The following is a 15,903-nucleotide window of genomic DNA, read 5'->3' on the forward strand; positions in this document are numbered from 1 at the left end:
TTTCTGGGGTTTATACACCACTTTGATTACTTTGGTTGTATTAATCCACGGGTATATATACATTCACCTTACGTCACTCTCTCTTTATTGTGCAATGGAGACTTAATATCATTTATCCAAAGTAAAAAAAAAAATTTCCTCGTTTTCTTTCTGGGGTTTATACACCACTTTAATTACTTTGGTTGTATTAATCCACACGTTATACAGCGGGGATGGCTGCCTGCGTCAACACCACGTCATGGAGACTGGGTATACATACATTCCCGCAACTGGGTATACATACATTCCCGCTGGTATAGAGTTTACCATCGCCAACCAGTCCTGTGTTACCATACCATCCAGTTTTCCCGGTAATACGCGAGGCCTGACTTCATTATCTTCTTCGTGATCTTGGACGTCGGTGTAGCGACATTTGATACGCTGCAGCGAAGGGCACACACCTTGACATACGAGACACTGGCTCCCGCAAATTAGCGTGAATATTCCTCTCTTTCTCTTTTTTTTCAGTGCAAATTAGCTTAAATATTCCTCTCTTTTCTTCTCTTTTTTTTTCACTGCGAATTAGCTTGAATATTCCTCTATTTTCTTCTCTTTTTTTTTCACTGCGAATTAGCTTAAATATTCCTCTCTTTTCTCCTTTTTTTTGCATAGCGAATTAGCTTGAATATTTCTCTCTTTTCTTCTCTCTTTTTTTTTCCCCCTCACTTCCCCGGGGCTGGTCCGACCTCGCATGACCTGACACTGGCTGACACTGTCGCTCATCGATTCTTTGTGTGTGGCGGAGGTGGCTGAGGCCGGGCTGAAGGTCACTCCAGTACCCACCTTCTTTTGGGGGCGTGATGATGAGGGACAATCAGGTTGACCAAGTGGGGCAACACACACTTGGGTTGACTCTACGCGTCCACGATTATGGCTGTTGACGAACAAAAGAACGAAGGGGGTGTGGGTCGTGCGTGTTCTCGCTCGGTGTTCTAGTTATACCTGAAGAACACAGGTGTAGAAGAACAAAAGAATGAAGGATGTGTGTGTGTGGTGCGTGTTCTCACTCGGTGTTCTAGTTATACCTGAAGAACACAGGTGTAGAAGAACAAGAGAACGAGGGGTGTGTGCGTCGTGCGTGTTCACGCTCGTTGTTCTAGTCATACCTGAAGAACACAGGTGTTTCGTAACGCCCCTTGCACCGTGTCTGCCGTGAGTGTTTCATGTTAAGTGAGAGTGGCGCTTCGCTCACTACTCGGGAACCGTGGCCGATAAAACAGTTGTGTGAGTCAGGAGGTGGGGGAACAGAGCGGTGTTGATGAGGGAGACGACACAGATGATGAATAGACGTGGAACAGAGGCACGAACTGCATCCATTGCAGGGGAAAAGAAGGTGACGGTGGAACAGAGACAGCAACCGTTGCAGGGGGAAAAGAAGGTGACGGTGGAACAGAAAGCAGGAGCAAGGGGAAAGGAGGTAGAGGTGGAACGGAAGAAGGAATAGTAGTAGGGGAGTAGATGGAGGTGGAACAGATGCAGGAGCAGCGAGCAGGGGAGGAGTGGGGAAGTGGAACAGGAGATAGACCAGCGGCAGGTGGAAGAGAGAGGAAGGTGGAACAAGCAGGAGCAATAGCCGTAGCAGAAGGAAAGGAAGTGGGACAGACGCCTGTTGTTGGTCCATATTACTTCAGCAGGAAGGAGGAACCTCCTCCAGCAGGGGTCACTACCCCTACACTGCCCATAACCTCTTTAGATGACGCGAGATCATCCTCCAGCAGGAGTCTACACCCTCAGATACCAACACCACTAGGAACTAAGTGGAATCCAATGCTTCTCCCACGTCCAATGACAGCAGCAGGAAAGAACAGAGTCTATGATTTAACAGTCTTCAATACGGTACAACATTCGCTCGAGGTCTTGTCAGGTCAGGTCACTTTTACCAGGAGGATTCTTACGTAAGGTCACACGACCTGGGGATCAGCAGGTCCTGTAGTTCTACCTGGGGAAGGGGTGGATGGGGGTTTGTGTTGATCACTCGTTTAGAAAGACCACCGTCCACCAGGGCTCTTGTATCCTACTCATGTAGGTCTACGAGCCCCCTCCTCATATGAGTTCTCTACTCACATATGTCCATATAACACAAGCAAGTCTCCCATTCACACAGCCACATATTCACTACATAAAAACCTTACGTACAGTTGGATCAAACCTAAAGCCCATCTCGTTACACACGACACATGGGATTATAATGGATGTATTTTGCTCACACAACCATCTAATCCTCCTCATGCACTCCTACTGGAAAAGCCACTTGATCATACAGCCATGTTCTAGTTCATATACTCATTCACTCCCGCCCTGATCCCACTCCACACACAGTGATGGACTGAAGAGCCATCCAATGTTAAAAGGCTCATTCATCCAAGAACCCATCAGACATGCTTAACAGATGAGCCTCCACGACCTGCTCTTCATCACGAACTCACAGTCCCATGCAACTGTTCTTTAGCACTTACACGTCTTCATGAATTTCATTTCGTCCACGAGCGCGTGTGCACAGAAAACTGTCTATATTACTCACTGTTCACTTGCTGGCAGGACATCTCTTTGACACAGCTGTAGACACAGCTCCACTGGTCACCTCCGGTGGGCACAGCCTGCTGTTTGCACCAGGGGATGTTAGGTCTTGCACCAGAGAGGTTAGGTCTGGCACAAGGGGAAGTTAGGTCCCTACACCAGAGAAGTTGGGTCTGGCACAAGGGGAAGGAGGGCCTACACCCGGGGAAGTTAAGTTCCACACCAGGGGAAGTTAGAATCCACACCAGGGGAAGTTAGACCCCACACCAGGGGAGGTTAGACCCCACACCAGGAAAGGTTAGACCCCACACCAGGGGAAGTTAGACCCCACACTAGGGGAAGTTAGACCCCACACCTGGGGAAGTTAGGTCCTGGACCACAGAAGTTAAGCCCGACACCAGGGGAGGTTAAGTCCCCACACCATGAACGTTAAGTCCTCTACCAAGAAAGCTGATATCTTTTGTGCCGATAATAAATGCTTCCTGGAATATATGAGAGATCAAAGGCCTCTTTCCCCTCCCCTCTCAGGTAAAGGGTCAGGGTGGAGGGCGAAGGGATCAGCCAGCTTCGTGGCCCTGCTGATGGCTGGGGCCAGTTGGCCAACAGGAGGAGTGGGCGCTGAGCTCATCCTCGCCAGAGATCTTAAAAGCACTGACACCCTGGAGGATACTGACCCTGGGGTAGCGAGGCACCACTGGCCCAGGGTAGATCTGGTTGTCCCTTGGGTAGCGAGGCATCATCGTGTGAGCGGATGTGGCCTTTCTTCTTCTTCTTCTCTTGTGTCTCCCCTGATGATGTGATTATTACACGAAAGTGCACTTGGGAACTTTCGTGTTTCATTTTCCCCGTGGACTCATAGGAATATATATATATATATATATATATATATATATATATATATATATATATATATATATATATATATATATATATATATATATATATATATATATATATATATATATATATATATACGCATATATTTTTTTTCTTTTTTTCTATCAAACTGCAGGTGTAACATTGCGTAGGTTAAGTAAATTACCAGAACGTTGGGTCAGAATCCCAGGTGTGTACAGTCAACAAATATAGTATCTATCACTTCGGTTTCGGTGGAATTCGAAGTGAACAATGTTACTCCAGTTATTTCGGTGTCATTGGTACTTCCCATAACTTTTCATTTCTCTTATGCAAGAAAATATCCCTTCCTCTAGCTATATTCTTTGACTTAAATAGAAACTGTCATAAATCATTGATTTATTGAAATAAGGCAAAACGAATGTCATTCACTGCTTTGATGATGCTTATTTGAAAGAGAAATATACACTATAGTATTGATAAATTCAGAGAATGTTGGAAAATTTAAGAGATGAATTGCCACGTCTCAGACGGTAATGTGGTTAGGACAGGAAATGATACAAATATAACAATTTTGATTAATATCGTTTAGAAAATCTAGTTTTTCGTGACGGAAAAACATATGAAGTCGTAGAAAAAAAAATTTAATCAAGGTATTATTATTTTGCTTAGGATGTCAGTATCGAACTAATGGATTCTGATTCCCCTTTGGTTCTTGGGCTTTTAGTGCACAAGGGACAATCGGCGTCCAGACAACACCAGACAATTCGTCAACGAGCACTTACAGAAAATGGAACAGAAATAATAAGGAGGCTCTATGTCAAACACGTAATGCTAAATAGGTTAAGGTAGCTTCACTAGTTGCTTGATAGCTTGCTGTTCTATAAGACGGAAGAAGAAAATAAGGTTTGTACGCGACATGTTAACAGAAAATAGATAAAATTTTGGTTGTAATTTGTAAGAGAAAGAAGATAAGAGAGAAACCATCAAGGGGGAACTGATGCGTTGGATGACGGAAGACCTGGACGTGAGTGAGAGAGATGAAGTCAAGGACTTCGATCGCAGACGTCCTGGGCACCATGATGATCATCAGCCACGTTGAGAACATGGCGCGTATGTGGTATAGGAGGGGCGTCGTGCCCTCGGCTCATCTGGTGGCTGGACGACCCCAAGCCAGATGGACCGAGAGGTGGATCTGTGTAGGTGTCCCTGCACACACACACACACACACACACACACACACACACACACACGTTGATCTGCCCTTCCCCTGCTGTACGTCTCTGACATTCTCATGTTATATATGGCCGGCCGCCAACAGTTCCATCGGTTTCACGAGCCCCATCAGTTCCATGAATTATGCCACCTCTTTGAGCGCCTAAAGCTCTACCAGTTCCATGAGCCCCACCAGTTCCATGAGCCCTACTGGTCTTATGAGCCCCACCAGTTCCATGAGCTCTACTGGTCTCATGAGCTCCACCAGTTCCATGAGCTCTACTGGTCTCATGAACCCCACCAGTTCCATGAGCTCTACTGGTCTCATGAGCCCCACCAGTTCCATGAGCCCTCGTCAATGTTTAGCTCGACAAAGTCTACGAAGTCAAAATTCCATTGAGGTCCACTTGTTTCTTAAAGACAGCCAGGCTTGTGATCCTACGGTATTCCATAACTTTATATCTTCACTAAGCCCTGTAGGTCTCGCGTCTTCCCTGCGCTTCTTATACTGTCAGAACTTCACTGAGCCCCAGAGCTGCATCGTCCTCTTGCATATAGAGTTCCGAAGCTTCACTAAGCTTGTGAGCTCCACCGGACCCCAAGGCTGGCTGGGGCCTGTGGGGCCCCACCAGACCTGTGAGCTCCATGAGGTATCTGAGCTCGACCAGACCTGTCATCTCCACCAGAAGACCCCCCCCCTGAACTTCACCACCAAGCCTGTGAGCCTTCCAGCGGGCCTCTGGAGCCAGAAATGTAGAGACCCCCCACAGATCCCCACTCCCTACCTCCTCCCGGAGCTCGGGCCACGGGAAGCAGAAGGCAGGAGGTAATTTCAACTGGAGTTAGTAATAGAAAAAGTTTGATCAGGTATTTTTTTTTTCAGGTCCACCTCGGCGGTTGCTTTTGTTAGCTAATAATCGCTGCTTAATGTGAGCGCTGGAAGTTGGTCGGGACAAACAGGGGTTAGGTTGGATTTCTTTCTGTATATTTCTTTTTTCCTCGAGAGTCACTTAGAATAGCCTCCGTCGAAGCCCAGGCCTTGAATGGAGCGTCACATCAGGGCAAAAAGATGAGGGGGAGAATGGGGATGCTTGGCCCTTTTAGAGAGAGGAAAGAGGAAAAGAAATAGGAAAGGGGTAGAAGGAGAAGATGACGAAAGAGGAGGAAGATGATGACGAAAGAGGAGGAGGAGGAGAAGAAGAAGAGATGATGAAGAAGAATGTCCAACTGAGAGGCAAACATTTCACCCATCTTCCCCGTCCATGGCGTCCATCCTCCTCCCTCACCCTGTCACTTCCAGTTCCGTGAGACGTAGCTACAGGAGGGAGGAGGCGGGGATGAAGAGGTGTATGATGCGTGTATAGTGATGACATGGCTAGCCCGGTGGCTGAACTTGAATGAGACACGGGGTAAGACCAACAATCCTGACCCAAAGAGTCTCCATCTCTCTATCTCTCTCTCTTTCTCTCTCGCCTGGCTAGTCTCCACACAGAGAGTATGGGAAGCAGCAGCCTGGTGCTTTTAGGCACGTGCGGACGTCTCGCTGAAACAGTGGCTTAGACATGAACATCAGCAGCGTCACAACACTCAGGAAAGTGTGGGTGGGTGAAGGGAGGCGACAGCAGGAGGAAGGTTTCTGTCGCCACTCTGACCAAGGGGAGAAGTGGTGAGGAAGAGCCCGCTAAGATATGCCACACTAGGGCGGGTGTGACCCTACTGAGTGGCACACAGCCACTCACACAGACAAACATCCCCACCCCAGTAATGTGGAGGCAGGTTGTGTGACTGTACTTATGTGGAGCTTCCAAGCTCTGTAGCGTACAGTATATGGGCTGTGTTCAACAAGTTTGCCCCTCGTCCCGTGGTTGAACTGCCGTGGTTTGAACATTGATTCGGGAGGAATTGCGTCTTAGCAAAGTTGAATTTGAGCAAATTGCTGTGGCAATGTAACGTAAATCTCCCTCATATTACCCTTAACCTACAAGGCTTCCATTCATCATCTTGAGGGCAGGAGAGACGTATTGTGATGACTGAGAAAGACTTAAGTCATATACGCCATCAAACTTTGCTCTTAAACTGACCCCAGCTGAGCCTGGAGCCTGGAACTGCCTGGAACTGTGGATACATCTTCTTTAAGACCCCCTCCCCCCCTCTCAATAATGGACACTTGGAGAATTCCATATTCAAGACAGCTTTGTCAATATATTCAGCGAATCGGTAAAATGACTCTCTTGTGAAATTACATGATAAATATTGCATTTCGTGGGTGTGTAATAGCCTCTCATAAATAAGGTCGTGCGACATTATGTTTGGTGAGATCTCAGAAACTTCAAGGGGAAAAACTTGGGCTGCACCCGTGCAACAGTGAGGCTTGATCTGTGGTGTGTGGGGGTAGACGCCCGCTCCTCCTCCTGCTGGTGAGGCAAGATGAGTACTCCTACATTTCAGACAGATGACGCGAAGACTTCACAGACATGACGAAACCTCAATGTACATGGCTTCAGTAGACATGAACAACTCGAGTGAGACATAGAAGACGAACACACGAACAAGGTTGATGGAAGGTGCATGCCAGAAGCCCTCTAGTTTATCATCCCTCGCCCATCTATATAGATCAGGAAGGTAGGCCAATATCGCTGTCCTCCAGCTGTTTCCCTGGTCATCATAGACCATCAGGTCTTCTGCTACCTGCCCATCCCAAGGATTTTCCGTGGGCAGGTAGTAGCTACAATGGGCACCATTTATGTCGTAGAGATATGAAGGCAAACATTGAGATAATGAAGACATCGTAGAAGATGTCAGCTCAGATTTACGTGGACGTCTCGCATACCCAAACAGTCTGGATGATCAGCTCGCCATGGACCAGCGGTGAAGGAAGACACGTTAAAGTTACTTTTACTTGAGTGGTAAATATAAATTTTTTTTCACTCTGCCATTTCCCGCGTTAGCGAGGTAGCGTTAAGAACAGAGGACTGAGCCTTTGAGGGAATATCCTCACTTGGCCCCCTTCTCTGTTCCTCTCTTGGAAAATTAAAAAAAAAAAAAAAGAGAGGGAAGGATTTCCAGCCCTCCGCTCCCTCCCCTTTTAGTCGCCTTCTACGACTCAAGTGTAAAATATAAGTATCAGTAAGAATTTGAAGTCAAAGCATAACAGCCAACATAAGTGTATATGTGTTACTTTTACTTAAGTGTAAAATATAAGTATCAGTGACGACTTAAAGTCAAAGCATGACAGTCAACATAAATGTGAATGTGTTACTTTGACGTAAGTGTAAAATATAAGTATCAGTAAGAATTTAAAGTCAAAGCATAACAGCCAACATAATGTGAATGTGTTACTTTGACGTAAGTGTAAAATGTAAGTATCAGTGAGAATTCATAAAGTCAAACCGAAGAGCCACCATAAGTGTGAATGTGTTTTCAAAATGTTCCAAGGTTCTGAGGTAATGTGGGCACGGTACGTACACGAGAGTATCTGTCAGAAGAAAGATATCTTTCAAAACAGTCGATATCATATAGAAGATATCAGATGGGCAAGAAAATGTAATATAAAAGATAGATAGAAACTGTCAGATAGAAGATATCGGAAGGAAGATATCAGATAAAAGATATCAAGTTGAAGATATCAGATGGAAGATAGAATATATCATGCAGAAGATATCAGATGGAAGATAGAATATATCATGCAGAAGATATCAGATGGAAGATAGAATATATCATACAGAAGATATCAGGTAGATGGTAGAAGATACCATATAGAAGATATCAGATGGGCAAGAAAATGTAATATAAAAGAGATAGAAACTGTCAGATAGAAGACATCAGAAGGAAGATATCAGATAAAAGATATCAAGTTAAAGATATCAGGTGGAAGATAGAATATATCATGCAGAAGATATCAGATAGATGGTAGAAGATATCATATAGAAGATGTCAGATGGGCAAGAAAATGTAATATAAAAGATAAATAGAAATTGTCAGATAGATATCAGAAGGAAGATATCAGATAAAAGATATCAAGTTGAAGATATCAGATGGAAGATAGAATATATCATGCAGAAGATATCAGATGGAAGATAGAATATATCATGCAGAAGATATCAGATAGATGGTAGAAGATATCATATAGAAGATATCAGATGGGCAAGAAAATGTAATATAAAAGATAAATAGAAATTGTCAGATAGAAGACATCAGAAGGAAGATATCAGATAAAAGATATCAAGTTGAAGATATCAGGTGGAAGATAGAATATATCATGCAGAAGATATCAGATAGATGGTAGAAGGTATCATATAGAAGATATCAGATAGAAGATAAAAGATATCATATAGAAGATATCAGATAGAAGATATCAGATAGAAGATATCATGTAGAAGGTAGAAGATATATAGAAAATATAAGATATCAGACAGAAGGTAGAAGATATCAGATAGAAGGTGTAATACATCATATAGAAGATATCATATAGAAGATACCAGGTATTAGATAGAAGATAGCAGATGCGATATCTCGTCTACGATCCACCGACATCTCTGATCAGCATGTCACATACACAGGTCACCATCATTGAAATGAATAATATGTTTGAGGCATCTATGACATAGTGAAGATGTTAACGTTGGAATGATCCTAATGTTAAAATGATCTTGATGTTCAAAATGATCGTAATGTTAAAATGATTTTGATGTTCAAAATGATCGTAATGTTAAAGTTATCCTAATGTTAAAAATTATGGTAATGTTAGAATGATTTTGATGTTAAAAATGATCGTAATGTTAAAATGATCTTGATGTTCAAAATGATCGTAATGTTAAAATGATTTTCATGTTCAAAATGATCGTAATGTTAAAGTTATCCTAATGTTAAAAATTATGGTAATGTTAGAATGATTTTGATGTTAAAAATGATCGTAATGTTAAAATGATCTTGATATTAAAATGATCGTAATGTTAAAATGATTTTGATGTTCAAAATGATCGTAATGTTAAAGTTATCCTAATGTTAAAAATTATGGTAATGTTAGAATGATTTTGATGTTAAAAATGATCGTAATGTTAAAATGATCTTGATATTAAAATGATCGTAATGTTAAAATGATTTTGATGTTCAAAATGATCGTAATGTTAAATCTATCCTAATGCTAAAGATTATGGTAATGTTAGGATGATTCTGATGTTAAAAATTATCGTATTGTTAAAGTTGTCCTAATGTTAAAAAATGATCGTAATGTTAAAATGATTTTTATTTTGAAAATGATCGTAATGTTGAATAGATAGAGATGTTGAAATGATCGTAATGTTGAAATAAAAATGTCAGAAAAGTATCGTTACATTCAGATGTTTTGAGAGAGAGAGAGAGAGAGAGAGAGAGAGAGAGAGAGAGAGAGAGAGAGAGAGAGAGAGAGAGAGAGAGAGAGAGAGAGAAGCTGTACTTACCTTGGCCAGGGTCATGCGCCATCATCAGCAGGATACAGCAACCATACCAGCTGACACTGGCTCTCATGGCTGACACTTAGTGTTCACTCTGGCTGACACTCTCGCTGTTCACTCTGGTTGCCACTCTCAAAGTTCAGTCTGGCTGCCACTCTCACTGTTCACTCTGGCTGCCACTCTCACTGTTCACCCTAAATGCCCTTGGCTGTTCATTTCAAAAGCCTCTCGCTGACACCTCCAGTGTTCACTCAGGCTGCTCTTGTCTGACACTCCCAGTGTTCACTGTAGCTTCCCTTGTCTGACACTCCCAGTGTTCACTCTAGCTTCCCTTGTCTGACACTCCCAATGTTCACTGTAGCTTCCCTTGTCTGACACTCCCAGTGTTCACTCTGGCTTCCCTTGTCTGACACTCCCAATGTTCACTGTAGCTTCCCTTGTCTGACACTCCCAGTGTTCACTCTGGCTGCCCTTGGCTGACACTCCCAGTGTTCACTCTGGCTGCCCTTGGCTGACACTCCCAGTGTTCACTCTAGCTTCCCTTAGCTGACACTTCCAGTGTTCACTCTGGCCACCCTTATCTAACACTCCTAGTGTCTGGTCTATAGATATTACCTTTAATTTCCCCTCCATAAATATACACAGATCACTACAGGTGAATCATGTATCGTAATGATATCTTAATACACAATATCCATTTCTCTCAGTATCTCTGTAACTCCAGATAAATGCTATCTCTCCAAGATAACTCGAGTGCACGTTGTGCCCAACACAATTACATTTACCTTAATAAACTACCGCGTTCCATTTGCCTCATCACTCACAGAATGAACCCCATTGGGGCTCTTGGTAACTTATGTTGTCATGTTGGTTCCACCCTCATCATTTGTCTGTATAACCCCAGCAGTTTCCAGGACTGTACATAATTGCTTACATATGGCCTTCGTAAGTTAATGCGACTTCGAAAGTTAGTGCAACTATGAGTCTTAATCCTTCAGGCGAATTGGACGGTTACATTTCCATCCAGTCAAACACCGTTGATCCTATGGACTCCAGTGGCATGTTCATCATGTCCTTGGAGTGTGTCGTGGTATGTAAGGTGGTTGCGGGTTCGCTGGAATGTATATGTTCCAGGGCCACTTGTATGTGTGATTTCCATTTGGCTTTTCAGAACCTGTTCGAGTTTGTGACAGAGTCCAGGAGCCGCCAAGAGCCTACTAGCACCAGCGCCAGGACGACCAGTACCACAGGGGTGGCTGGGGACGGACGCCCTCGCTCGACCAGGGATGGGAGAGCACTGAGGCCCTGGGCTGCCTGGCTGGCTGGGTGTGCGTGCTGGTCGACGCATCCTTCCTGGAACAGAATCGGTCACACGAGTATGATGGGTAGTTCGAGGTGATCCTCCGTCAGGTGGTGGTTCTCGTCGTGTGTATGTGTGTATGATGGGTAGTTCGACGTGACCCTCCGTCAGGTGGTGGTTATCACCATGTGAATGTGTGTCTGATGGGTAGTTCGAGGTGATCCTTCGTCAGGTGGTGGTTCTCGTCGTGTGTATGTGTGTATGATGGGTAGTTCGACGTGACCCTCCGTCAGGTGGTGGTTCTCACCGTGTGTATGTGTGTTTAATGGGTAGTTCGAGGTGATCCTCCGTCAGGTGATGGTTCTCACTGTGTGTATGTGTGTCTGATGGGTAGTTCGAAGTGATCCTCCGTCAGGTGGTGGTTCTCGTCGTGTGTATGTGTGTATGACGGGTAATTCGACGTGACCCTCCGTCAGGTGGTGGTTCTCGTCGTATGTATGTGTTAAGAACGAGAGACAAGGTCCACTCATATCACTTCCGAGAGTCTAACGTGGCCTTTCGTGGCCAACAGAGCTGTGACGAGCTACAGGTGGCACAAGACCATGCCCCGTGGGGCTTATCACCACTAGTGGAACAGTAGGCAGTGCTCGGGGTCGAACCCGGGATCTCCGGATCAGCGCCAGGACCAGGGGAAGGCCGCCATCAACCGATCGTCAGCACCCACTTGGTTCTCTGCCGTGAAGGTGATTCCTGACGCCTTGCTGACACTCCTAGTATTCACTCTGGCTACCTTTGGCTGACACTGTGGCAGACTAGTGACAGGTCTTCAGGTCCCAGTTAACGTATACCTCGGAACGCACGCGCACAAAGGAGCAAAAACAAAAGACCATCATTACGGTAAATGGGATTCGTGTTTCCGGGAGTGTCACCTTCATGGAACGTGTCAAGCCACAATGAGCTCTTTGCTAGCAGGTAGTTAAGTCTAATTTGTGTCCAGTATATTGACCATACTGACCCTAGTATCTGCGTGTGTCAAACTTGTCACCTGAAAGCTACCGAAGTAAGACACTTTATCTCATGGCGTCTATGATTCGATGAAGGCTGGTTAAGGGAGGTGACCAAAGGCCTACTGAATGGTTTGGACATTTGGAGAGGATGATTGAAGAAAGATTGACGAGAGAGGACCCTCGCTTCAGAGGTGGAGGAAGCAAAGGGAAGAAGGAGGAAGTATATGGATAGAGACAGGAGGGAAAGAGGTTCTAAGGTATTATGGTCTTAACATGCAGGGGGGAATGAGAGGCGTGCATGAGATAGATTAGATTGGAACCATGTGGTGAGCGGGGGACGCCGTGCTGTCAGCATGCTGAACCAGGCCTTATGATGTGGTCTTGTAAAAAACCACGCAACGACCCGTGGGGCGTGGTTGTGGCTGATGGGCTTTGGCCTCTGTGCATTATGCATGTCAGGGAGGGAGTCAGATAGAGAAAAGGTCTCGTTCGAACCCAGTCATCCTCTAGCTTGTCATGTGCAATGCAACCAAACCTCAGCTCCCTATCCACAACCAGGCCCACAGACCTTACTGTGGTTTCCCCTAGCTGCTTCATATACCTTAGTTAAGTCCAGTGATAGCATTTTATACCCCGTGTACCACATTGTTTCAGTTCGCTTTATCCCACTTACGCCCATCATGTCACCCTATATATATATATATATATATATATATATATATATATATATATATATATATATATATATATATATATATATATATATATATATATTTTTTTTTTTTTTTTTTTCTTCATACTATTCGCCATTTCGACCACCGTTCACAATCAGCGTCTTCAACCTGGTTTACAAACTCGAAGCCTTTGATCAAATCGCGCCTGACACACCTCTCTTCTCTGTTGGCCAGATTTAAGTCCTGTTGCCTTTCCCCTGTAACTCAGCCCTCGTAATTCAAGTGCCATCTCTGCTGCCTTCCCCCCTGGACCCAGTGTACCAGTTTGATGAGGTGTGGTCAGGCAGAACTGAGACGTATATTTCTAGTTTAGGGCCAAAGTATTGAATATGAACAACAGCTGACTTAAATACTTCCTTTAATTTATAGACTTGAATACAGTTGTGATATCTATCAGAAGTTGGTTTGCCTCCTTTATGATATTCCAAATGTGGGACTGTGGCAACAGGTTTGGGTCGATTTCGATTTCCAAGTCTTTGTTACACTCATATTCCTGTGTGTGTGTGTGTGTGTGTATCTGTGTGTGTGTGTGTGTGTGTGTGTCAGAGACGTCCATGTATGATCGGACCACCTCATTCCAAAAGCGTATGATAGCAGATCCTCACTGTGGCGAGTATGACTGGGGATAATCATGCCTCAAGAGAGACGGGTGATCAGGGAGTGGCCAGCTGGCCTGGTGTCTTCCTTCATCTGGCTCTTAACTTATTCATGGGATGTATCAAGTCACTCCAGGCCAGAGTGCTGAGGTGCAGGTGGTGGTGGTGGTCGTGTGTTGCGGGTCCGCCTCTCATCCTGTGACTGACCAATTGAAATGCAGACATCAATATGGATCGTCAAAAGACGCATGCATTACCAACAGACTGTAAGATATCGTATATATATATATATATATATATATATATATATATATATTGGAAAGGATCACAATTTTGCGCGTGATCAAGATATTTCTATGAGTCCACGGGAACTTTTCGTGTTTCATTTTCCCCGTGGACTCATAGGAATATATATATATATATATATATATATATATATATATATATATATATATATATATATATATATATATATATATATATATATATACATATATATCGTTACTGAAACAGACATTATACTTGCTGCTTTTGTTATGAACAAAAGCCAAGTTCTTCTTCTGTTTCTCCTGCAACTCTCTCTCTCTCTCTCTCTCTCTCTCTCTCTCTCTCTCTCTCTCTCTCTCTCACACACAGACACACACACACACTAGGAAGGAGAGAGAGAGTGGGAGGGGTGGAGTGGTTAATGGGTGCAATTCAACTCTCTCTCCCTCGATCCTCCCTCATAGAGATCAGGACTGTGCGCAACACGAGAGAATAAAACTGCACGACCCCCAGCCTTGCCGTGCGTGGCGCTGTGTCCTTATTCCACTGTCACTTTCACAGTCAGAGTCTCCTGATGACATTCAGCCCATTTCTGTCTGCTTGCTTTGAAGCCTCGAGGTACCTCTCGCTGCCCTGACTCACCACAGCAAACTATTCAAACTTGTGTAAATGACAGTCATTCTCTCTCTCTCTCTCTCTCTCTCTCTCTCTCTCTCTCTCTCTCTCTCTCTCTCTCTCTCTCTCTCTCTCGTAAGCGCAGCCCACGACCAGGGCGGTGTTATCACCGGGTTTAAACCACCCACCCAAACTCCTCCCTCCCATCCGCCCCTCGGGACCAAGAAGGTCAGTTGACGCCTGCGCAGCGAGGAGACAGACAGCTGCGCAGCGAGGACACAGACAGCTGCGCAGCGAGGACACAGACAGCTGCGCAGCGAGGACACAGACAGCTGCGCAGCGAGGACACAGACAGACACCACCTCCTCTTCTTCATCGGCTGTCACGTGACGTTCCTTGGGAACGGTTATAAACATGATGTTGTCATGATGTCTTCTGGAGAGAGCTTCCCGGTGAGCTAACACTGTACCTTTCTCGCTTTGAAGATGATTTGATCTAGAAATCAAATGAAAAAAAAATACATTGCTTGACAGTGTGTGCGTGCGTGTATGTGTGTGTGTGTGTGTGTGTGTGTGTGTGTGTGTGTGTGTGTGGTGAAAGGTTTAGTCTACCCTGAACTGAAGGGCTGGTCTAAATTTCCTTGCCTTGGCTCATAGTCCGCTATTTGCTTGCTTGATTAAGTGCTAAAGCCTGAATCTATGGGTCTGAGGCGACCACAAGGGAACCAACACCAGACGAACCTCACACTGGCTGAGAAAGCTGTGGACAACACCTCACCAAATATCATAGTAACAATGAATGCAAATGATGGAAGGAGGAGGAGGAAGAGGAGGCACCAAATATTACAGAAACAAGGAATGCAAATGATGGAAGGAGGAGGAGGAAGAGGCACCAAATATCACAGAAACAAGGAATGCAAATGATGGAAGGAGGAGGAGGAAGAGGAGGAAGAAGAGGCACCAAATATTACAGTAACAAGGAATGCAAATGATGGAAGGAGGAGGAGGAAGAGGAGGAGGAAGAGGCACCAAATATCACAGTAACAAGGAATGCAAATGATGGAAGGAGGAGGAGGAAGAGGCACCAAATATCACAGAAACAAGGAATGCACATGATGGAAGGAGGAGGAGGAAGAGGCACCAAATATCACAGAAACAAGGAATGCAAATGATGGAAGGAGGAGGAGGAAGAGGAGGAGGAAGAGGGAGATGATTCTAACTGGAGTTGATGAAAATCATTCAGATGTGGGAGGAGTCAAGCCATCGAGGAGCTTATGAAAGTTTTATGATATGATCTACAGCACAGATGTAGCGACGTCAGACGTCA

The 15,903-nt window shown here is 44.6% G+C and overlaps 1 protein-coding gene across 3 annotated transcripts in view; it reads right to left on the reverse strand.

The window, feature by feature from the left end:
* Positions 1-11,361, reverse strand: part of LOC139760151 (uncharacterized) — a 34,166-nt gene extending 22,805 nt beyond the window's left edge. For 2 of the 3 annotated variants that reach the window (XM_071683046.1, XM_071683045.1), the window contains exon 1: positions 10,065-11,358. In XM_071683046.1, the coding sequence (XP_071539147.1) occupies positions 10,065-10,131 (67 nt within the window). In that variant the 5' untranslated portion in view covers positions 10,132-11,358. Of the gene's footprint in view, positions 1-10,064 lie in introns of all 3 variants that reach the window. The other variant, XM_071683048.1, reaches the window with a different exon arrangement.
* Between the last annotated feature and the right edge of the window lie 4,542 nt (positions 11,362-15,903).

This window comes from Panulirus ornatus, chromosome 35 (genome assembly GCF_036320965.1).
Source record: "Panulirus ornatus isolate Po-2019 chromosome 35, ASM3632096v1, whole genome shotgun sequence".
Lineage (NCBI taxonomy): Eukaryota > Metazoa > Arthropoda > Malacostraca > Decapoda > Palinuridae > Panulirus > Panulirus ornatus.